At 53.3% G+C, this 24,996-nt stretch overlaps 1 protein-coding gene and 1 long non-coding RNA gene across 2 annotated transcripts in view; one reads left to right on the top strand and one right to left on the bottom strand.

Annotated features, from left to right (window-relative positions):
* The window catches only part of SLC6A20 (solute carrier family 6 member 20), a 39,062-nt gene extending 22,853 nt beyond the window's left edge, over positions 1-16,209 (bottom strand). Inside the window, exons 1-2 of the mRNA XM_058727247.1 lie at positions 15,974-16,209; positions 562-702 (exon numbers count right to left, since the gene is read on the bottom strand). Of these exons, the coding sequence (XP_058583230.1) occupies positions 562-702; positions 15,974-16,094 (262 nt within the window). The 5' untranslated portion in view covers positions 16,095-16,209. The remainder of the gene's footprint in view (positions 1-561; positions 703-15,973) is intronic.
* A 4,620-nt stretch (positions 16,210-20,829) lies between these two features.
* Positions 20,830-22,994, top strand: LOC131510290 (uncharacterized). Its single transcript, XR_009260979.1, has 2 exons — positions 20,830-20,970; positions 22,714-22,994. It is a non-coding gene; the product is annotated as an uncharacterized LOC131510290 (long non-coding RNA).
* The last annotated feature ends 2,002 nt before the right edge of the window (positions 22,995-24,996 follow it).

The raw sequence follows: 24,996 nt of genomic DNA, 5'->3' as shown, positions 1-24,996 counted from the left end.
CCATCGCCGAGAGGCGCCGGGGACGCACCAGCTCGGAGGAACTCAGGGGACACGGGATGCACAGCGCGCCCAGCGCGCCACCCATGTGCCCCTCTGCTTCCCTGCACTGGAGACATTAACGGGCCCTCGGTGGTGTAACAAAGATAACACGAGCTCGTGTGCATGTATCATACAGGCTGACACCCGGCACACAGTAGGCGCTCACGAGAAGGAGCCATTATTAATCATTAGCAAGGAGCAGTTAGAGCTCCCAAAGCGGTAGCTGCTGGGAGACTGAGTTGCAGCTCCTCGGCTGGGCAGCTATTTCCCTTTACAGAAGAGCCAGCTGAGGCTCACAGAAGAGAAGCAGTGTGGTATCGGCCCCCCAGAGGGTGTGCCGCCCCCCCTTCTTCACTGACCTGCGGGTAAGGGATCCAGCCCCCCTCGGCCGACATCCCGCGGCACCCCCTCCCGGGCTCTCTCTTGGGCCTTGCGTTCGCCCCTTGCTCCGGCTGCCCTGCCAGCCAACGGGCTCCCACCCACACCCCCTGCTGTCCAGGATCCAGGAGAGTGCCCACTTACCAACACCACCAAGGTAGGGGCTGATGGTCCTCCAGGCACCGATGCTGCCCTGCCGCATGCGCTGGCCCACTGCCAGCTCCAGGTACAGGAGGGGCATGCCCTCTACAACAAGCATGATGATGTAGGGCACCAGGAAACTACCTGCGGGTGTCCAGAGCCGACACCAGGCCGTCACTGATGAGTTTAACTCCGGAGCCCACCTGACCTCCATGCACATCTACCCTCCCTCCCTCCCTTCCGGCTTTCCACTTGTCCATTCGTCTTTCTACCTTTCCACCCACTCATCCTCCCACATCTCCACTCATCCTCCATCCTTCTGCCCTCACTCTCTCCCAGCTTTTCCACAACCCACTGTTCTTTCATTCCCCTCGCTCGTAGGTCACGTATCCATTTTCTTCTATTCATCCATCCACCCATCCAAGCATCCATTCAGCCACCCATCCAAGCATCCATCCATCCACCCACCCATCCACCCACCATCCAACCATCCATCCATCCATCCACCCAGCCACCCATCCATCCAGCCAACCAACCATCCATCCATCCACCCACCCACGAACCCATTCAACCACCCACCCACCATCCAACCATCCATCCATCCACCCAGCCACTCATCCATCCAACCAACCATCCATCCATCCACCCACCCATTCAACCACCCACCCACCATCCATCCATCCATCATCCACCCAGCCACCCATCCATCCAACCAACCATCCATCCATCCATCCATCCACCCACCCACCCATCCAACCATCCACCCATCCACCCATCCAAGCATCCATCTACCCACCCACCCACCCACCCACCCATGCATCCACCCATTCACCCATCCATCCACCCACCCATCCATCCATCCTCCCACCCACCCACCCATCCATCTATCCACCTACCCATGCACCCACTCAACCACCCACTCACCATCCAACCATCCATCCAGCTATCCAAGTATCCATCCACCCATCCACTTACCCACCCATCTATCTACCCATTCACCCATCCACCCACCCACCCACCCACCCATCCATCCATCCACCCATCCAAGCATCCATCCACCACCCAACCATCCATCCACCCACCCACCCACCTGCCCATTCAACCATCCACCCACCATCCAACCATCCATCCATCCATCCACCCACCCATCCACCCACCCATCCACCCACCCATCCATCCATCCATCCATCTTTCTATCCTTTCTATCTTTCTCTTTCTCCATCCAGCTGTTCATCCATCTATCTGTGATAACATGCAGACTTGTCAGTTAAAAAGTTTAAATACTTCCATCCTGGGTGGTAAACTGCCATTGTCCCAAGCCCCTTGAGTGCCTCCCTCAATGCCTCAGCTGCCCCAGCCCCTCTGCCAGAAACCCTATTCCATCTTCTGTGGCAGTAACCAATGGCAGAAGCAGGGGCTTGGTGTCTATGTATGGGGAGACAAGCGGTCCTCAACAGACAGAGCCTAGGCCACCATCTCCTTTTACAGAGCACCTCCATTGTATGTGTGTCTGTTTTATACAGTGGCCCTCAGCCTAACGTTTTGTTTTAATAAAGAGTACTATGGCTAATGCAAATTTAAAACCCACTGGTTCCTCGGGGCCGTCTGCAGATAAGAGCCCGTGGTGATAGTACGGAGCCAGGGGTTGTGGATGGACTATGGAAGCCCTCCCCACTGCTGGCACCTGGACAGAGGCAGGCAGCCTGCTGGGGGCTCCCCACACCTCTGCCCTGCACAGCCCTGCCCAAAGCTTCTCCTGTGAGCCCCGCCCCTCCTTCCCTGAAGTCCTGCTCATCCCTCCCCCCTGCTCCCAGCAACCTGGCAGAGAACCCAGGAAAAGGTCCCAGAGGAGAAGAGGGCAGGACTCCTGATTAAAATAAAACCCTGACATTACAGCTGCAGGGATTAAGGGCAGGTTACAGAAGGAACTGGTTCCAAAAGTGTATAGGTAAAGAGTGAAATACGTATGCTTCCGTGAACATCGAATATTTCCGAAAATGCCTCCGTCGCGCTTACGTGCTGCCCCGGGGCCTGCTTTCCTCCCCCAACCACAACACGACCATTTGTGTCACCCTCGTGTAGCTGTACGTCATCCCACTTGGAAAACACACCCAGATTCATTTCATTGGTCCTCGGACACTGGGCTGTAGCTAGGTCCCTGCTATCGTGTAAAAAAAAATTTGTTTTAAATGTTTTTATTTATTTTTGAAGGAGAGAGAGACAGAGCACGAGCGGGGAAAGACCAGAGAGAGAGGGAGACACAGAATCCGAAGCAGGTTCCAGGCTCCCAGCTGTCGGCACAGAGCCCGACGAGGGGCTTGAACTCATGAACCGTGAGATCATGACCTGAGCTGAAATCGGTCACTTAACCGACTGAGCCACCCAGGCGCCCTGGGTCCCTGCCATCCTCAACAGAGCAGTGGGACCGAGCTTGGTCCACGTGTTCGGTTCTCTCCTCGGGATGGAGATCCCAGAAGGAGAGTGGCTGGCACCAGGGCCACGCAGAGATCAGGCAGAGTCAGCTCCCACCGTGGAGAGAAAACCACGGCCGTGCGCGTGGGACCACCGGGCCTTGTCCTCCCTGCTCACACGGGGGCCTACGACAAGCGTTACCCTCTCGCTTCTGGACTCTGTTCTGATGACTCTGCCAGGCCCCGCCCCCTTCCTGCCCCAGGAAACGTGTTTGGACGTCTTACCAGGTGCCTCTCAGAAGCAGAGAGTCCAAGAGGCCGGCTGCTCTTGGACTGGAAGGGGGCTGCCACCTACAAACCCAACAACATTCAAACCCTCAGTGGTTCTAAGAAAAAGCTCATTATCCCCCAAGGCATTAAACAGTAACCACAGGAGGCCTGGCAAGGTCTTTGACAGGGCCGGGCTGATGGCCCAGTACCCACGGGAAGCTGGAAATCCAAGGCCCGTGCCCAGGTGGTAGCATGGGGGCTCTTGAGGCCTGCCCATCGGTCATTTCCATTATCCATCCTCCGAGTAGCCAAACGCACGATCCCAGCGAATTTGCTCAGCCACTATTTTCTTAACGAGTGATGTCACAACAACTGAACATCCACACGCAGAAAAAAACAGATCTCCACCCCCATCTCCCATTTTATACCTCCTCCCCCAAATCTCAAAATGGATCGCAGACCTATGTGCACAGCTCAAAACTATAAAGCTTCTAGAAGATAGCCCAGGAGAACATCCCTGTGACCGTAAGGTGAGGCAAAGATCTCTTGGATACCACGTCGAAAGCACCGTCTATGAAAGCAAAGTATTGATGAGTTAGATCTCATTTTAAAACTGTGTTCCGTGAGGGGCGCCTGGGTGGCGCAGTCGGTTAAGCGTCCGACTTCAGCCAGGTCACGATCTCGCGGTCCGTGAGTTTGAGCCCCGCGTCAGGCTCTGGGCTGATGGCTCGGAGCCTGGAGCCTGTTTCCGATTCTGTGTCTCCCTCTCTCTCTGCCCCTCCCCCGTTCATGCTCTGTCTCTGTCTGTCCCAAAAATAAATAAAAAACGTTGAAAAAAAAAAATTTAAAAAAAAACTGTGTTCCGTGAAAGGCACGGTTAAGAAAGTGAAAAAGGCAAGCTAAAAGGCTGGGAGGGACTTCTGCAAAACACGTGTCTGGAAAAGACTTGGTGTCTAGAATTTATAAAGGACTCTCAAAACTCAACAATGATGAAAAAGAAAAGAAGAAACCCGTTCAAAAAAGGTACAAAAAAATACACGCATGGCAAATTAGCCCACGAAAAGATGCTCAACACCAGCTTTTATTCTGAAAACGAGCAAATGTCAACCAAATGAGACACCACCACATACCTCCTGGGATGAAATGGCTACAGTAAGAAAGGCTGAAAGCACAAAGTGCTGGCGAGGCCCCGGGGGGGGGGGGGGGAACACACCCGCGCATCGCTAGTGGAATGCAAAATGGTGTAGACACTCTGGGAAGCGGTTTGGCAGTTTCTTGGAAAGCTAAGCTAAGAAAAATGACAACGTACGCTCACACAAAAACCTGTATGTGAGTGTTTACAGCAGCTCCCTTCAGAGTTGTCGGAAACCGGAAACAACTTAATTGGCATCCGGTGGGCCAGTGGATAAGTAAATTCTGGGACATCCACACGATGAAATACTACTCAGCCAGTACGAAGGAACAGACTACTAATTCCCGCAATAACATCGGAGACTCGGAGAAGCATTATGCCGAGTTAAAGACGTCAGATTCAACAGGCTACAGACTGGGGCGCCTGGGTTAAGCGGCCGACTTCGGCTCAGGTCACAATCTCGCGGTCCGTGAGTTCGAGCCCCGTGTCGGGCTCTGTGCTGACGGCTCAGAGCCTGGAGCCTGTTTCGGATTCTGTGTCTCCCTCTCTCTGACCCTCCCCCGTTCATGCTCTGTCTCTGTCTCAAAAATAAATAAATGTTAAAAAAGAAAAAAAGGCTACAGACTGTACGACTCCATTTATGTGACATTCTGGAAAAGGCAAGCCTGTGGGGACAGAAAACAGACCTGTGGCCGCGGGCCGTTGGGAATGGGAGGGCTGACAGTAAGGGGTGTTACTTGGTGGTGGGAATACAACCATACGTTCATCAAAATTCATAAAACTACACCAACAAAAGTGTATTTTTCCGCACGTAAATATATCTCGCTAAGAGAAAAATCACTTTTGTGATCAGTTTGAAAACGAGCCCACTAACCAACCCTCTTCCCACTGGAGTGCTCCCCATGCTCCTTTGATGTAAAACCTCTGAGGGGCACCTGGGTGGCTCAGTCGGTTAAGCGTCCGACTCTTGATCTCAGGGTTGTGAGTTCAAGCCCTGTGTTGGGCTCTGCACTGGGTGTGAAGCTTACTAAATTAAATTAGATTAGATTAAATTAAATTAAATTAAATTAAATTAAATTATAAAATAAAACCTCTGACACTGCCTTAGCATGAGGAGACCCTGTCATCAGGGAGAGGCAAAGGCCTTCACTCCCGTGTGTCTGGATGGGGCACGTTGTGAGAGATTCAATATGGCCGCACATTCCCTGAAGCTGCTCCTGTGAACGGATTCCTGTCTCCCCCGCCCGTGAATCTGGGCTGCTCTTGGGACCAGCTCTGTCCAACAGGATGTGGGGGAAAGGACGCCATGATGGTTCCAGAGCCTGGGCCTCAGGACGCCTTACAGCCTCACCACCACCTCTTGGAGTGCGTGCCCTGAGGCTGACACGTTTGGAAGCCGGTCCAGGGGACCTGGGGATGAAAAGCCCCACTGGAGGAGAACTGAGGGCCCATCCAACTCAGCACCAAGCGTGCACGTGTGAGGGCTTTCCAGCTGCCAGTGGATGCCACCATGAGAGCCAGGCCTGATGAAGCCGGCAGAGAACTTCCCAGGCACCCACAGAACTGTGAGAAAGAATTCACTGTTTCAGCCACTACTCCCCCCCCCGCCCCACCCCTTTTTAACCTCTCCATACTTCATCGCGAAGCTCCTAAAAACAAGGACATTCTCTTGTGTGATCCCAGGGCAAGGAACAGAACAAGGAGGGCAACGTGGAAGCAACACGATTAATTTAATCTATAGACTTTATTGGAATTTGACCAACGACCCCACCCCTGCCCTCCCTCTGGTCTCACCATCACGCATGGCGTCTAAGGTCACATCTCGTCTGCCAGCTTCGACGGGACGGCCTCCCAAGCTCTCTTTGTCTCTCATGACCTTGACCCGTTGGACGGTACTAGCCACTTATTCTGTGGAACGTTCCCTCGCTTTGGGTTTTGGTAGGAACCCTGAAGCGATCTGGGTCTTTGTCCAGAGGCACGTGATGCTGCTTCGCCCCATTCCCGGCCAGGTTAACTTTGCTCACTTGGCCAAGGTGGGGTCTGCCAGGTATGTCTGGGGAAAGTTCCTGTGTGCCGCTTAGAAACGATTCCGTGTCTTGCCGGGAGATATTCTGAGATGAGGTAGCCATCCCATTGCCCACCAGACCTGTGCCCTCTAGATTTCGCTGGAATCTTGCCGGGAACAACAGTCCCACGTTGTTGGTTGCCGCTCGGTGACTTTCTAATTCCATCCTTCCTTCTAAGTCCTTAAGTTCTAGGGTGGCCTGTTGAGCCGAGATGGGTCATGACAAGCGGGTGGCCTGGCCCCGTGTGCGTCTGCATTACTCTGGGTGAGGTGGATGTTTACAGTCACTGAGGACACATATTCCGAGGATATAAAGACAGTTCTGAGCCTGGAGAACTCTTGCTCACGGCCAACTCCCCAGCACCCGCCACGATGTCTCGGCCGCAGTCCTCTTGGTGGTTTTCTCGCGTCCGCTCTACAGCTCCCCGCGACAGCTTATTGTCAGAGAAGCCCCTTGCCCTCCCCCTTGGGCAAACCGTCTTTGGCTTCTCCTCACACCTAGAATAACACCCGCACTCCCGCCCCCGGCCTCTGCGGCACAGGGCTGGTGGCCTCCCTCACGCCGCTGCAGCCACGGGGCCCTTCCTGTGGGGCCGGCCTCTGCACGCTCGCCCTGGCTGTTCCCTCAGCCTGGACCGCTCTCTCCCTTCTCTCATTTCTCTGCCGAACCTGCCTTCCTCAGAGGGGCCTTCCCGGTCTGCCTCAGCGACAACAGTCCCCGCGCCACAGTGAGCCTTCAACCCCTCACCCCGCTGGACCTTCCTTCTGAGCAGTTACCCACGTGAAATTCTGCTGTGACTTTGACTACTTGGTGTCTGTCTCCCCTTAGCACGGATGTTCTTGCTCCCTGGTCTGTGCAGAACAGAGCGGTGCTGGGCGGAGAGCAGAGCACCGGGAATATTTGTTGGAGGCAGGACAGAATCCTTCAGGCCTCACCAGACCTTCCACGCACATCACTTCCTCCAGAAACCTTTGCAGGTCACCCAAAGGTAAGTGGGGTGCCCCCCTCACAGTCCCTGCTCACTGTCTACCGCTCTCTCCACCCCTACTTCCCTAAACAGCTTCCAAGTACAGAGACGGGGTCTGCCTGGCTCACAGTTGAATCTCCAGCCCCTAACAGGGCCGGATATGGAGTAGGGGGGTCAGTAAGTGTTTGCTGAGTGACTGCTCGATGGTAAGTGGCTCTCTGATGGTGGTTCTACTTGGGTGGGCAATATGGGAAGCTATTACCAGAGAGAGTTGACAGGCCTGGTACACTTCATCATGTTGCTAAAATTTCATTCAAGATTCCTCTGAACTCTCGCTTTATTTTGTGGCTGTATTAATATAGACCTTGGGCAAGTCTATATTGGCCTGCACCTCCCTCAGAAAGGCTGACCTTCAGAAGGAAGCCTTTGCACCTACGATAATACACCGTAGATCAAAAAAAAGGGCCACTCGAAGGCATCAGAGCAATTGTCTTCCTCTGAAATTGATTTGCCATGAGAAACAGAAGAAATGTGTTAGCAAATTTCTAGTATCTTCTCTTAGGAGAGCCAAGAGGACCCCGTGTTTATGGAACAGCATTGGACGATGATGAAGGATAATCTAAGAAGAAGAAGAAATGTCTGAAGACGAAAAACATACGGCAGGTGAATTTAAAGCCAATGGAGGCAATAAGCAGAAACAAACAAAAAACAAGCAAAAACAAAACAAAAAAACCCAACAAACAACAACAACAAAAAACCCCACAACCTTTAGAAATTACCCTGCAGCTCAAGGAGAAAGGAGAAAGTGGAAAGGACAGGCAATGAGGCACGGACCGCAAGCCCAAGCGCTTCCTGTGTCTCTAGGGAGAACCAAGCAGGACAGAAGGCTGCCAAGACAGCATCCGGAACAGTAACAAATTCTACCAGACGCTTCCCTGGCTACGTTCCTGAAAGGCCCCACTAGTCCCAGGTTAAAAAAAAAAAAAAAAATTAAGTTTTGTGAGCTCTCGTGTCCTATGCACCAGGGGGCAAAAACGGTGGGCTGTCTGGAGGTCCGGAGACACAGGTCTGAGTGTTCCAGCCTGGAAGATTCGCTCCACGGAACACGACGGTCGTTCAGCCCCACCTGCAGCTGAGAAGTTAGACCTGACAGAGTGGCCAACTGTGGGAAGTTTATGCCCATCTCCCAGAATCCGAGGGAAAATCGGGCAGGGGGAGGAGAGAGGCACCCTGAGAGGAGAAGGGCACCCCGGGGGACAGAGCAGCCCTTTCTAGCAGGGTGGACGCCTGTCCCTCTCGCCAGGGAAGCCCACCCCCCTGGGGTGAGGGTTTCACCGCGTCGGGCAGCCCCAGCGGCCATTCGCAAGGACAAGTTGGCTGATATCTACAAAAAGTACTTACTTCCCAGAAAGACCTCTGGTGCACCCTCCGGGGGGTCAAGAGCAGGCTCAAGACATTTGTAATCAGCAGAGGACATGGGGGAGGGTCTCTAGCTGGGCCTCTCCCCCTTCGTGCTAGGAGCCATACGGTCCCGAGGCACCACTGATGCAAATGTATTTCCCACCTAGACATACGGCTTGCAAGTTGTGCGAGATGAAGTTCCACACTGGAGAATGGGTACATAAGCTGTTCCGTATGTCCACGGACCCGCACGGAGCCGTTTTAAGTTCATAGCTTCAAAGAGTATCGAACGGTTTTGGAAATGATGGTCAGAGGTGAAGTAAAAAATAGCAAGACACTAAATTACATACAAAACATGTTCTTAATTTTTTTAAAGAAAAAACAACAAAGTAACAGCATGACCTTTGGGTACTGGAATTGGGGATGGTTTTGTATTTTCTTTCTTTGTATATTTCTCTAATTTTCCAAATGTTCTACCATGAACACGTATCACATTTGGGACCCCCCCCCCCAACACACACACACGCACGTATGTCCTTCTAGAACACGTTGCTGCTTATTTTTCTAATTATCACAGCCAGCGCCGTATCTGTTTGCTGCTCCCAAGAGGCTCACGACAAGAGAAAATCCTCTCTCTGTAGGACATTTATGTCCGCAAATCTCGCTCTGGCCTTTGAGACCAACAAAGACCCCAACAAGCAGATGCAGCCACTTTCAGGGGACGGTTTGCTCAGACGCATGCTCTCTTCCTACTTACACACCTTGGTCTCTACCAAACCACACGAGGACTTTTTAACCTGATTTTTTTTTTTTTCTTCTTGGGGTGTGCACGTGTTCAGTTTAAGGGGCACGGATCACACATCCCCAGGGGATGCTGAAGCTGCTGGCGTGGGGACCACACTTTGAGGAGCGCTGTCCTCTCCTCTGCGCCCCTCCACCCCAAGGCCTTCTCCTCCTCCTCATTGACCCCTTCCATCTTGGCTTTCCCCCAAAAGTTTGTTATTTGGAGTCGACACCAGTCAACTTTTGGGAAACGGAGAAGGAAGACACAAGTAAGAAAAATGAAAAGTACCCACCCCTCTCCCCCGCCCTTACCCTGCCTGACGCCTTGGTCTAAAACTTGTTCATCTGCCCCCACCCCTCCTTGCCCACCCCCTGTGCCAGCATGGCCCCGGCCCCTGGCCCCGTCTCTGTAAACTATGGCTCTGAGGGTACCGCTCCCCACCTGAGATCCTGGTTCTGCTCCCCAAGGGAAGTTCTAACTTCCCAGCGAAGCTATTGAGGGTTCTTTGGTTTTGGGTTCATGCTGGAACCTTCCTCGCCTTCCTCCTCTCCCCTCCCGCCTTTGCCCCGGCGCCCACCCCATACGTCCGGGCCACGTAGAGTTTCCAGCCATTCCCCTTGGATGCATACCCTTCTGTGTCTTTGGCACACGGGGGTTTCTTCTGCCTGGAAGGTTTTTGTCCCTCAAGCTACCTGATGCTCTCGGACTCCTCTGTCAAGGCCTAGATGAAATGCCACCACGGCCGGGAGCCTTCCTGGGTTCTCTCGGGCAGTGAGTCCTTCCTCGAGTCATTTCAGCGAAGCCTCCCAAAGAACCGTCTGCGGAAGCTCTTGCTGCCCCCCGCCGTGTGGAAGGGCCATTTCCATTAAGGGGGTGCCGCCCCCTTAAGGGCGATGACCACCTTTGTCCCTGGCTTGCAGCAGATACTCAATACTTGTTGAAGGACTGAAATTAATTCCTAGGACGTTTATATCGCTGAGCGCGTACTTCTCTATTCTCCTTCCTGTTTGGAACAGGATAGACGATGGCGGTTCTCATCCCCATGCACAGTAGGATCCCCTGGGGAGCTTTAAAACTAATGTTCAGGCCACACATGAGACCGGCTCAATCAGGCTCTGGGGAGGGACAGACGTCGGCATGTTTCACAGCTCCCGGGTGATGCTAACGTGTAGACGGGTTTGAGGCTTCTCCATGGGCAGGTGGGCACTGTATCTTGGCTGTTCCTCCCCACCGTGGGGGACGGGGGTGAGCCGTGTCTGAGCCCACGGTGCTGTGCATGGTAAGACATGGCTTTGGAGTCCCTTTTAACTGAGGGAGGAGGAGGTCTCCTGGACAGGATGAGGAGTACAGGGTACGCCCAGCAGAGGGAGGGCACCAGACATTTGGGGGGAGGGCAGAGGCGCAGAGGGGGTTGGCCTGACAGCCATAGGAGGGCTTCCCCTGGGGACACTGCAGACAGCAGGTGCTGGGCCAGCCCCCCTCTGTGGTTGAGCATCACAGCAGACCGTGCGGGAAAGTAAAGTGCCCTGAGTCACGGCGAGTCTGGGCCTGGGACTCCCATCTACCGCAGTCACTCCTGGCCTGCTCGGATCAGAAGATGAGACCCCGACGTGGGGGGCCTAGAGAGAGCCCTGGCTCGGACGCAGGAGTGGCCTGAGCCCCAGCTACACCTCCAGGAGCCCCCTTTTCTTCTCTGGACTTGTCCCCCACCTCTAAGTGGGGGTGACAGCACCGACCGCCGGAAACGCTTCGCACGCTGCTGTCTCCCGGGGCACCGAGTCCCGAAACCCCAGCCCGGGCACCAGACGTGGCTCCTCAAGGGACTCGCTGACCACACTGCCTCACTGCCGGAACCCAGCCTCGGGAGCCGACCTTGGAACCTTCATGTGCTCGACAGACGACAAAGCCCTGAAACTCAGCTTCCCGCCCCACGCGGGCACCCACATGCACACACATATGTGTAGCTCGGTCCCAGGCTGGGCGTGGCCTGGAGGGCTGCGGCGGCAGGGGCGCGCGGGGCCACTGGGGCCAGCTCACGCACGAGAGCCAGCTGCCCACATCTCTGCCACCACCACCTGCTGGGACCTTACGCGGGGACATCACAGTGTGAAATCGGCCCTGGAGGGAGCGTTTGCACTGCGATTATCATCAAATGCTACACTTGAGGTCTTACTTCCTCCCCTCCACTCCCCCCCCACCCCATCCCCGGCAGCTGATCAACATTTTCCAGCACCCCACTACCTGGCTCCCAGCCGCTGGTGGCCCTGGGGGGCACAGGAGCAACCCTGACCTTCGTCCAAGTTGTGCTCCGTGGCCCCACAGCATCCATACCCCTTAGGTGCTGGTTAGAAAGGCAGATCCCGTCCCTGCGTCACCGCAGGTCTGAGTCAGGGTCTCAGGGGGCAGGGGCCACAGACCTGCAGTTTATGGGGCTCCCCAGGGAGGCTACAGTTGGAGACGCACAGCTCTAAGGACCAGAGAGGAGGGAAGGGAGGTGCAGGGGGGGCATCGGGGGGACGTGGGACATCCAGTCTGGGTGTCATCCAACCACAACACAGGCAGGTGTCCTCCGATTTCTTCCTCTTCACGGTTCAAATATAATAGAGAGAAGACTTAGGGGAAAAACGTCCACGTTGCCACCAGCCACACCACTGTTCTCAGGCGTCCCCGTTTCTTCTGCGACTCGAGCGCCTTTACGTACAAACCAGGCGCTGGGGTATCTAGTTTCCCCACGGGTGTGCGCAGCGCGTTCGTGTCCCGGCTCCGTTCTGGAACCACGCGGTCTCCCACCCTGACACGGTCGCCGAGACCAGGGGACTCGCTCGAGGTGGGGTTTTGTGCTCTTTTAGGTCTGCCAAGCGCCGGCGCGCTGAACGGCGGGGGTTGGTACCCGGAATGTAATCTTCCGAATTAACATTCCTCGTGCTGGGCCTGGCTCGGAAGGGCAGGACGGGAACAAGCCTCACGGGTCACAGGCACAGCCCCGTGGAAGGGCGCACGGACCCCTAATCCGTTTTATTCTGCGAAGTATTTCGGCACAGCCTGGCTCTCTAGTTCATAAACAAGCTCTTTGTTGGCGGGAGGCGGTGGGTCATTTAGAAGGAGGTTAAACGCTCCTCTGGAGCCTCTCATGACAGTGGGTCTGCAAACGGCCTGGATTTGGGGCCACATATATCACCTATCAGCAGGTGACACTGCTGGGCAGGGCAAGGCTTGGGGAAAACCACCGGCAACCCCACCTCGCGTCTCCTGTGCTTTTCCCAACAGAGCTTGCTCATCCGTCCAACAAATACTCACCGGCGCCTCTTCTGACCCGGCTGCTTCACAGCGTGGGGCTGGGGGGAGACCGGGAAAGGGGGCTCCAGGCTAACGGCGGCTTCCCGGGAGGGGGGGGGGGGAATAACCTCGTGCAAAGTGTAGAGGCAGGGAATACCCATTCTCTGGACAGAGAAGTGGTCCAGAATAGTTGGCGGGACTAGAAAATGAACAGATGGCAGACGATGGGGTGGAAATAGGGGCCGGTGTCGGGTGACGAAGTCCTTACTGCGCCTGGATAAGCTGTTTCGTCTTTTATTGTGTAGACACTTATGCTTAAGGGGGTGCCACCGGCCCAGCCTGTACCTGCCCACCTCAGACGCCTCCAGCCGGCCACCCACCCGTCCTCTCCTCCGTGCCTGCCCATCCATCAGCCGGCATTTATCCGTCCACCCATCCAGCCCAAGTACACTATGTACCAGACCCAGGATTTCTTCTTCCCTTTTTTTTTTTTAATTTATTCATTTATTTTGAAAGAAAGAGAGAGCGAGCGAGAGAGGGGCAGAGAATCCCAAGTAGGCTCTGCTCTGCACTGTCAGCACAGAGCCCGACACGGGGCTCGAACCCATGAACCGTGAGATCATGACCTGAGCCGAAATCAAGAGTCAGAGGCTCAACCGACTGGGCCACCCAGGCGCCCCCAGGGTTTCTTCTTCTTTCCTTTTCTGGGTCCCAGAGGGCTTGAGGTGTCCCCAGCAACTCCCTCCATATATTCTGTTCCAGAACGACTCTAGCCTACCTGTGTCACCTGCAGACGATTCAGGGGACGGTGTTGTTATTAACAAGGAATTAAACAGTCATGTGACAGCAAGGCTCACCTGGGCCGATGGCTGGAAAACACGCAGCCAGGAAAGAGGTATCATGGCTGGGTGTGCCGAGCACAGCAGGACGAGGAAACCTCATGCTGACAATTCTTTGAAAAGTCAGTTATGAAGCTGTTCCAACATATGGCAACACAGGCCCTTCAAAGAAATTTAATGTATTTATGGCCTTCAAATGAATAAAGGAATCAGAGAAGGGCACCTGGGTGGCTCAGTCATTTGAGCGGCCGACTTTGGCTCAGGTCACGATCTCGCGGTCTGTGAGTTCGAGCCCCCACGTCGGGCTCTGTGCTGACGGCTCAGAGCCTGGAGCCTGCTTCGGATTCTGTGTCTCCCTCTCTCTCTGACCCTCCCCTGTTCACACTCTGTCTCCCTCTCTCTCTCAAAAATAAAAAGTAAACGTTAAAAATGTTTTAAAAATTGTTTTAATTAAAAATAAATAAATAAGTAAACATTAAAAAATTTTAAAAAAGGAATCAGAGAGTTAAGATACGCTACGTAAAAAAACAAAACAAAACAACAACTCCATGGATTGACTTTTGTCAAGTTTTGGGTTTTTGTTTTGGTTTTGTTTTTGAACTGGTGGGGAAAAAGGGAGGGGGAGCAGTGTTTTACGTCTTGGTCCTTCTTACATGGGTTACGTTTTGTGAATCCTTTGGTCTAACATCTCTTATTGTCCTTCATGGTGAAAAACATTTCTGATTATAGAAGGCATCACACACACACACACACACACACACACACACACTCACATGCACACACACAGTACAAAGCAGAGAAAAATCACTCTGAGATAACTATTATTAATATCTTGGAGTGTTTTTTTCCTCGTCTCTTTTCTTGGCATATTTTTAAACATAATTGAGATCATCCCTTTTACACAATATTGATTCTGACTTCCTCTCCCTCCACTGAATATGACAGGAGAAAACTTACACGAAAGTTCTGAAAACTCCTTCTTAGTGGCTGCAAAGAACACCATTACATGGATGTTCCATAATTTACTGAACCAACCCCTTTAGTTGACAGCTCAGGAAGTTTCTTTTTTTCTTCTTCTTCTTCTTTTTTTAAGTTTATTTATTTTTGAGTGAGAGAGAGAAAGAGAGAATCCCAAGCAGGCTCTGAGCTGTCAGCACAGAGCCCGATGCGGGGCTCAAACCCACAAACTGTGAGATCCTGACCTGAGCTGAAGTCGGCCGCTTAACCGACTGAGCCACCCAGGTGCCCCAAGGGCTTAGGAAGTTTCCAACATTTTACTCTTATTAAAAGATGGAGACCAGGGGCACGTGGGTGGCTCAGTCGGTTAAGCAACTGACCTCGGCTCAGGTCACGACCTTGCAATTCATGGGTTCGGGCCCAGCATCAGGCTCTGTGCTGACAGCTCGGAGCCTGGAGCCTGCTTCGGATTCTGTGTCTTCCTCTCTCTCTGCCCCTCCCCCACTTGTGCTCTGTCTCCGTCTCTGTCTCTCTCTCAAAAATAAATAAAATGTAAAAAAAAAAAAAAAAAGATCGAGACGATCCTTCCACCCTCGGTCAGAACTCTGATCATTTCCTTCAGGTAGAATTCTAGGAATGGAACCGAGGAGGAAAAACTGTTCAATGCTGAGGCTTGAACCCCTCTTGCCACACTGCCTTCCAAAGCGACAACCGCATGCACAGAGGCTCTGTGGCATGTCACGAAGGTGTCCCCGGCTCTCTGTAATGTTAAGGGAAAATGAGGTGCGTGTGTTGGTCTAGCTGGTGAGTGTGCATGATGCGTCAGAGGAAGCACTTGTAAAATCAAACCAAACCCGAAACAACAGAATTGCAATGACTTGCCTGTCCTGTCACCTGCGGTTCCAAACCCAAACCAATGCTTTAACAAAAAGATTTAAACAGCTGGCTCAAGACCCTTTGACCCGGAGTTTCAAATCGCGCTGCTGGGAATACGCTTCTGATTTGAACACTGGTGTCAGGAGTTTCTGTCGAGCAAGCCAATTTCCTGCTCACTGTTCCCAGGTAAAGGGAAGGCTTGCTCAGACTACTGCCCCAGGGAGAAAACGCTCCCCGACCCTCCTAGGGCTCTCAGCAAGGGTGTGAGGCGCTGGGACGCCCCTGGGATGGGATTGGGGGCTTGCAGAGAGCATCCCCCCCCCCCCCGCCACGAGGGCGGCTCTGGGGGAAGAACTGGGCAGCGGCGTGCCTCAGTTTACCGGCCGGGAGCACGGGCCCAGCGCCGGCTGGCGCGCACCCCCTCCGGCGCACTCACCTCCGCCGTACATCTGGCACAGGTAGGGGAAGCGCCACACGTTGCCCAGGCCCACGGCGTACGAGATGCAGGCAAAGACGAACTGCAGCGGGTTGGCCCACAGCGGCCGCGCCTTCTCCATGGCCGCGGGCTCGGCGAGGGGCTGCTTCGGAGCGCTGCTGCCGCGCGCGTCCCGCCCGCTCGGCCCTGTGGTGGCCCCGCCGCCGCCGCCGCCGCCGCCGCCACAGGCTCCCTCGCTTTTTAATTGCTAATCTCATTAACGCGCGCCCGCCGAGGGGCGAGGCTGGTAAATGGATGACGGCGGGCCCCACCCCGCCCGGGGCCGCCGCGGCCGGGAAGGTGCCCGGGATTGCGCGGCACGGGGGCGGCGCCCGGGGTGTGTTGCTGCGCGGCGGCTCTTGGGAGCCGTCGGGTTCTCCCAGCCCACCTACCCGTCGTTTCCTGGGTGCCTGCCGGGTGCTGGGCTTGGGCTGCGGATGAGGCTGTGAACAACAGACATCCCCGACCCTCCCTCCGGGACCGGGCGTTGGGGCATTCCCCGCAGGGAAAGGCTTACATTCATTGGACAGGATAAAATGTCCCATTTTCAACTACCGTTGAAATTGAAAGGACAATTTCATATGGTTCATTTTAGTCCATATAAAAGCCTGAGGCACGAAGAAGACAACTAAGGCAAAGAAAAAAGGGTGAGCAGTACTGGGGTATAGGCTGGGGTGGTCAGGGAGGGCTTCCCAGAGTAGGAGATGTAACATTGCCCAGAAACTGGGAGGAAGGGAGCGAGGGAGGGAGGCACTTTCCACCCTCCTCCACCGTCCACAGACACACACTTCTTGGAGGAAGAGCCATCCAGGCGGCCAGGTTTCCCTCCATCTGCAGACAGGCCCTACTTGCCTACTGTGTGCAGGGTGGGGAGTCCGGCTCTGTGATGCAGGGTGGGGCCAGGAATCCGGTTTTGAACAACCTCTGTGATTCTGATTCATGACACTGGCATTGAGGCCTAAGAGACCAGTCTCGAAAAGTTATTTGGTTCAGGGTGGTCACTAGACATGTCTAAGCATGGTGCTTTGGAGAAATGCTTCTGTCACTGACTTAGCTGTGTGACCTTGGACAAGTCACTTAACCTCTCTGAACCACTGTTGCCTCATTGAAACAATTGAAACAAACCTCTCCCCCTCCCAAGGGCCCATGTGAGAATTCATTGATAGCTTACTAAGTGGCATTATAGTAAGTGCTCGATACAGGGGCCACTGTTATAAGTCCCCAGGAGTCTGGATGAATGAATGCGTAACGTGCTAAATCAGTTCATTAATATTATACTTTGAACAGTGCCTGGTACACAGTGAGCGCTATGAAAATTCTTGATATATAATTAAAATTAAAAAGAGATGAAAGGTGGAGTCGCCAGTGGAAATCTTCCTTGAAGCCAAAATGAAATCATTACTCTGGTGTCCCCAGCGCTCCTGCCCGGCCGGTGGCTGACAACGGGCAGTGTGGTCAGGAAGGTAGGGGCTTCTCGGACGTCCTACCCGTCCTTGAAATTTCTGTCTCCAAAAGGCAGAGCAGGAAAAGTCCACAATGCAGCAAGGGGCCGGGGACCATTTTGATTTTTAAACTTTGGATTCTGGTAAGTGTTTTTTCTACAACTGGCCTCCCCCCCTCAGAGGGACCCACCAGCCCAGGCTAGTTTCCACTGCTTTTGCACGTGAACTACATCACACACGTGGACTCGTGCGGCATGCGCTCTATGGTGCCTGGCTTCCTTGTGGGATTCAGTCTGCGGCAGCGTGCGGTTCTAAGGCTGTTCTTTCTCACGGCTACATAGTATTCTGTGCGGTGAACATACCCTAGTCAATGACCGCAGGACGTTTGGGACTGCTGTGAATAAAGCAGTGAGGAACATTCTAGTACTTGCCCTCGGGCAGGAGAATACACGCAACGCTGGGAACTTCCGGGCCGGACGGCAAGTGTGTGCGCGTGGCCTTGGCACGTGTTGCCAAACTCTTTTCTAGAGAGGTAGTACCAGTTTATACTCCCACGAGAGTTTCGGTTGTCCTGGGTCCTCACCAACGTCTGTCATTCTGTTCTCAAAGTGCTACCCGGCTTTGTGGGCGTGTGGTGATAGTTCACCGTGACTTTTAATTGTCACTTCCCGGATACTAATGAGGCTGCATACCTTTCCATAGGCGAACTGGGTCTTCTGGAGAACCTCTTTCGCGAAGCACATGTGCCTTTGCTGCTTTGCAATTCGCTTGTCTGTCTTTTCCTTCTGACCCAGGGTTCCCTGCACATTCTGGATATGAGCCCCCTGTCAGTTTTATGCAGGACAGATTTCTTCTCTCCATCTGCGAGCTGCCTTTTTCTTCCATCGGTGGTGTCTTCTGATGAACAGACGTCCTTGAATTTAACAAAGTGCCAATGGCCAATCTTCCCCTTTCGGTGTTCTCTGTTAGTTTTTTGGTTTTGGTTTTCTTTTGTTTTGTTTTAAACAAATGTCCTGTTTGACACACGTCTCCCTTAGCAACTCCAAGGTCACGAAGGTACTCCTGAGAATTTAAATCTGTGGCAAGAGGAGTCTCGGCAGTCTGTAGACGGGGCCGCCTTTTTAGTGTTGCTGACTGGTTTAGACAGAAGGCACGTTGCCGCCTCCAGCTGTCTGCTTGGCGCGGTCTTGTCCTTGGAAAGGAGTTCTCCCTGGAGGGTGCCCGGCCGCACGGTGGCATTCAGGAACCGGGCACCCTGGAGAGACGCCCAGCACGGTCGCCTGCCACCTAGAATGTGAGGCTGTGCTGTTTGCGGGTTGTTGGCTTGACCAGGCAAGGCCCCTCTGCCATTTCCCGCTTCCAGGGCTCGGGCACTCACACTGCCAGACGCCCCGGGAGGCCATCCGGGGTGTGAGGTCCTGGGTGGGGTTTGTGGGAAGCACGGGGAGATGCCCCACAGCAGGACTGAGTGACTCTTCAGGGGCGGACGCTCAGGACTCCTGCCAGGGTCCCCACACCTTCCTGACACCCACCTGCGAGCTAATCTGCCAAGAGTAGTTGTGTTGCTAGAAGGGTGAAGAACAGGCCTGAGGGGGGCGGGGTGTGCTTTCGTGGGAGCCAGCAAAGGGGGGGTGGGTGGGTGGAGGTTAGTGGTGTAGTGATGGCAGATGCCTCACACCCAGCTCTCTGCGAACCCTGGCTTGCGGCCCTCGCCGATCTCGCTGTTGTCAATACTCCCACCGGGGCGGATTCCAGGCTTCCCACGGGGGGGCCGCTGAACGTGGCGCTTCGCGGGGACGTGCAGGAGCGCACTGTTGGAGGGCTCTCTATTCTCCACACGCGGTGCACATGGCCTCAACGGCATGATGGAGGGGCAGTAGATCATTAGGAAGCGGGGGGAGGTTGAGTATTTGTTATTTCTGTTTTAGATCACTTAACTGTAGTTTATATAACTTAAGTTTTAATAATGGCTCTGTGCTTTTTTTTTTTTTAATGTTTATTTATTTATTTGGAGAAAGAGACAGAGAGAGAGGCCCAAGCAGGCTCCCTGGCTTCAGTGCAGAGCCCGACGTGGGGCCCGAACCCACGAACCGTGAGATCATGACCTGAGCCAAGATCAAGAGTCAGATACTTAACCAACTGAGCCACCCAGGCACCCCAACAAGGGTTCTGTTTGGCAATCAGCTCACGGTCTCGCAGTCCGTGGGTTCGAGCCCCGGGTCGGGCTCTGTGCTGACAGCTCCGGGCCTGGAGCCTGCTTCGGATTCTGTGTCTCCCTCTCTCTCTCTCTGCCCCTCCCCTGCTCGCACTCTGTCTCTGTCTCTCTCAAAAATAAGTAAACTTAAAAAAAAAAAAATCAGCTCATAAAATTCTGGAAAAGGTACCAGCTGGCACTCGCAAGCCCGTGGGACCTGGCTCCAGCACCCCATAGGGCCTTGGGGCTGGGGGGGGTGGGCAACCTCTGTGTCACGGAGAGCGAGGTCAAGTGCCCAAGGGCAACAAGGTTCTAGGCTTGGTGAAGCCCTGCCCTGAGTGCTCCCCAGTGCTCCCTGCCAGAATGGAAGAAATCTTCCCCTCTGACCAGAGGACCTGTCCCATCTTAGCCTGCCACGTGTCAATGAGGACACGGCTTCAGAAGGATAGAAGGCCAGCCTACCAGAATTATCTGGTTCAGGGAAGAGGGTGGAGAAGGAAGGGGCGGTCCTGACTCAGTTGCATAGGTGTGGTCACAGATTCCAGGATTCCAGATTCTTACCCCACCGATCGCAGCCAGGCCACTTTCAATCATGTGCTCACCCCAGCGATAATGCTGTTACTTACCCCCACCAGTCCCCGGTTCCCCACGAGATAAAGTCCAAACTCCTCAGCCTGTTCTGTAAGGCCCTGAGGAATTTATTTTTTAATGGGGCCAAGAGGAATTTGATCCTTGCTCACCTAGGTTCCAGAGAAATTAGACTTTTCACCTTCTGGAATATAATGTGCTTTTTTATACCCGTGGGCAGTTCCCTCGACCAGGAACACCTTCTCCCTTCTTGACCTGGGAAAAGCCTCCCCCTGCTTCCTGACCCAGATGGAACACTACCGTTTCTGGGAAGCCCAGCACCCCAGCCCTGGCCAGACTCTGTTGCTCTCTCTTTCCTGCTCCCAGCCTGGGGCGCACATCTGGTTTCTAATGCTTTCCGCGTGGCCCTGTCACGAAGAACGCAAGATATGTGTCCCCTCTGCTCCGTGGCTGGGTCACGTCTTACCCACCGTTTTCTCCCCAGCCCAGGTGCGTGCTTGAGTCTCAGTAAAGGTTCGCTGATACGTGAAAAGGCTGCCACAGAATCTGGGCACTTCGGTGTCAGTCCATCATTATCGTTCTCAAACATCGACAGCCCGGGCACCCACATTTCAGGAAGTTTCTTCAGACATTCGAGCTTTTATGGCTCACCTATGACGTGCCAGGAGCCCGCTCAGCTTGGGGACTGGAGGCACGGCTCTGGATGGGACGGTGCCCCCTCCCTGCTGCCCAAGGTACCTGCTCGTTGTCCCTGGGGCGGCACAGAGACATGTACCTCGAGATCTGGGGGAGCCCCTGCCTCTGGGCTGAGCATGTGCATGCATGTGTATGTGTGTGCACATGCCTCTATGTGTGTGGGGGAGTGCGTGTGTGTGCTTGTGTGTGTGCTTGTGTGTGTGCGTGTCGTGTTGAAGAGGCAGGAATTCCCATGAGACCTGAGCCTTTCCTGGCTGCAAAGGGAGCTCCTGGGCTCGACCCCTGGACTCTCAGCGCAGCCAGCCCCTTCGACCGTGCTCTGCAAGCACCCATGTGCCCACAGATGCCCTGGGTTATCATTGGGGCGCCTGGGTGGCTCAGTCGGCTGAGTGTCCGACTTCAGCTCAGGTCATGATCTCACGGTCCATGAGTTCGAGCCCCGCGTCAGGCTCTGGGCTGACAGCTCGGAGCCTGAAATCTGCTTCGGATTCTGTGTCTCCCTCTTTCTCTGCCCCTAACCCACCTGCATTCTGTCTCTGTCTCTCCCAAAAGTAAATAAACATTAAAAAAAAAATTTTTTTAATGAAGCTTTATATCATTGCCCTACAGGCAAAGCAGGTGCTTTCCTCACTCATTTTGACAGAAGCTGATAATTAAGGTTGTAAAAGTCTTCGTGCCTTCCCAGTGCTATGTGTGCCATGGTGGCGGGGTGGGGGGGTGGGGGCGCCACGGACCTTGCCCACGCTCTGTGCCCACACAGCCCCAGAACGCTGAGGACATGTGTCCAGGGCTTGGGAAGCAGGAGTGGGACCCCGAATGGAGCCGCCCCGCCATGATGTTTCTATGTATTGGGTGTCCGTGGAGAAGTCTGGCAAAAGAGTTAAGGTCCGAAGAAAGTGCTAGAGCCCCACTGCCAAGCCCATGCCTTTAAAACACTGTTTTTTATTTTTAAATAATTTTTTTTTTAACGTCTACTGATTTTGAGAGCGAGCGAGCGAGCACGAGGCGGGGAGGAGCAGAGAGAAGCAGGGAGAGAGAGAGACAATCCCAAGCAGGTTTGACGCTCAGCCCGATGCGGGGCTCGATCCCAGAAGCCATGAGAGCAAGACCTGAGCCGAAATCAAGAGTCGGACGCTGAACCGACCGAGCCCCCTAGGCGCCTCCCAAGCCCACGCCTCTGTTTTAGAGGAGGGGTCCGGAGCCGGGCTGCCCAACGTGGCAGATAGCTTTTCTCCTTCACCTCTTACAAGGGAGTGATGTGCCACCTAAATTATACTGAGCCCGCCGACTCCATCCCTTCCGCTTTCCCCCTGTGATGATGGAGACCCCTCCTCCTCGCTAAGCCCCCTCCAGCGCCAGGACTGTGTGCGCGCCCAGCTCCCCCTGTGACCTCGCGTGCCCAGACCCACACCGAGGATACAGCAACTTTGAAGACTAGACGACTCAGTGAAAGGATGTCACCGTGGCAATGAAAGCGGAGGTTTGGGAAATGATGGTGAGTGAGTAGAAAAAAGATCTCCTGGGGCGCCTGGGTGGCTCAGTCGGTTGAGCGTCCGACTTCGGCTCAGGTCATGATCTCACGGTCCGTGAGTTCGAGCCCCGCGTCGGGCTCTGTGCTGACAGCTCGGAGCCTGGAGCCTGCTTCGGATTCTGTGTCTCCCTCTCTCTCTGACCCTCCCCCATTCATGCTCTGTCTCTCTCTGTCTCAAAAATAAATAAACATGAAAAAAGAAAAAAGCTACTGATGAACGATATTCCTTTTTTTTCCCCTCTTTTCATAGCGAAATATAATACCCATTCAGACAACTGCATGCGAAGATACATGGCTCAGAAATGACCGTCTCACCCAGGACACGAAAGGGATGGCCAGCGCCCCAGCGGTCCCTTCACCGACCCTGCGCGTCGCACCCGCGCCCTCCCTGCAGAAGTGACCCCGTGCTGACACCATCTTGCTTTCCTGTTTGGTTTTACGCCTCGGGCGTGAATCCTACTCCAGTTCTGTTTTGTCTGGGTTTAAACTTTGTATCAGGAAAAAATATAGTGGCTATTCTTCGGTGTTTGATTTCTTTTCACCTCACATTATTATTTTCAGTTACCTCCAAGTTGGTATGTGTAGCTGTGCTTAATTCCTTTTTTTTCCTGGCCACTCAGTTGTATTTTCTGTGTGATTGTAACTGCAGATCACTTGTCCACATTTGGATTATTTTTGGATTTGGCTCTTACGAAGAAGGCTGTTGGGCATTCAGGTACGTGTGTCCTACGGGCGTGTGGACAAGCGTTTCTGTGGGTGGATTTGCTGAAACAGAGGCGTGTGTATTTTTAACTTTGGTAGATGTACCTTAGAATGGTTGCTGCCGATTCGTGTGTATGTGTCAAAACTCTACAGCAGCTTGGACTTCTGGTTGCTTTATATTCTCGCGTGGCCTGGTGAAAGTAAAAAACAAACGAACCAACAAACAAAAACAAAACAAAACAAAACAACGGGGGAGGGGGAGCATTAGCACAAATTCAGAACAAATGGAAAGCAAGAAGTAAAATGGGGAAAGAAGTCCAAATGTGTCCGTAATTATCGTAAATAGAAATGGGGTAAATGGACCGGGTGAAAGACGGGAGTAAAAAGTTCATTTATAAGACACACACTACACATAACAGAAAAACTTATAGTAAATGGGTGAAGGGGAGATACCAGGAAAACATTATGCAAAAGAAAGTCACGGAGAGCTGTGTTGCGTCAGACAAAACAGACTCGAAACCAAAAAGTGTTATGAGTGACAGAGAGGACATCTATCACTAGCAACATGTGACATTTTCAAAGTTGAATACAATGAGTCAACTAGCTTCAAAACACTGGAAGCAAAACTTGGTAGGGCCACAGGGAGAAAGTGACAGGTCTACCATCAGGAGAGAGATTTCTGCCCTTGTCTGTCCATGATGGATTGTCAAAGCGGAAAATAAAAAGTGAGGAGCAGAGAATGGAAAATGATACAGATCATTGGAATAAAAACCAAGTGGAACTTCTGAAACGAAAAATGCCGTAAAAATGAGACACCCGAAACTCGGTGGATGGGTTTAAAAGTGGGTGAGACGCAATCAGGGAGAGATTCGATGAACTCGAAGGTATGTCAGAAAGAATTTTCTGGAGCCCTGCTCAGAGAGACAAAGAGGTCAAAAGACTACGAAAAAGGTTAAGATATGTAGAACAATGAAGTACTAACCTATGCCTCCTTAGTATTCTATATTTTTTTTTCAACATTTTTTTTTTTTTTTTTTTTTTTTTATTTTGGGGACAGAGAGAGACAGAGCATGAACGGGGGAGGGGCAGAGAGAGAGGGAGACACAGAATCGGAAACAGGCTCCAGGCTCCGAGCCATCAGCCCAGAGCCTGACGCGGGGCTCGAACTCACGGACCGCGAGATCGTGACCTGGCTGAAGTCGGACGCTTAACCGACTGCGCCACCCAGGCGCCCCTGCCTCCTTAGTATTCTAGAAGAAGGAGAGGGAGAAATGGAGGCAGAGCAGTATTTAAAGGACTAAGAGCTCAGCATTTCCCACTACAGATTCACACAGCCTAACGAATCCTGTGTAGGGGTTAAAAAAAAGAAAAACGTATGTCAAGATGCATCATGACGCCAGGACATCATGGTGAGCCCTGAGTCCACGCCAAAGATCTCACTGCAGAGGAATGTTTACTTCATGGGATTTTGCAAAAGTAAAAAGGTAAAAGTTAAATCCTGGGCCGGCAGCTTGGCGCGACAAGGGTTGAAATGTGCTAAGGAGGTAACTTCAGACTTGGTCGAAGCATGCAAAGTGACAGTTTCAAGGAGTTGACCCCAGATGCCAGTTTTTAGCCACCCAGGAGCCGGTCAGGGTTCAGACATCGCGTTTAGTTGTTACGCATACAGCTGCTTTTAGGATGGCCTCCCCACCTTTTTAGTTTCACGACACAAACTTTCCGGAGAGGCTGGGCCAATCGTTCTAATTGCAGAACGGCCTGCGCTCAGGATTTGTCACATTGTTTCACTGGGGGTCATTCAAGACTGTTTTTTTCTCCCCCTCCCCGCCTA

Source organism: Neofelis nebulosa, chromosome 4 (assembly GCF_028018385.1).
Source record: "Neofelis nebulosa isolate mNeoNeb1 chromosome 4, mNeoNeb1.pri, whole genome shotgun sequence".
Lineage (NCBI taxonomy): Eukaryota > Metazoa > Chordata > Mammalia > Carnivora > Felidae > Neofelis > Neofelis nebulosa.
The sequence above is the reverse complement of the archived record's forward strand: the minus strand, read 5'-3'. Positions and strand labels throughout refer to the sequence as shown.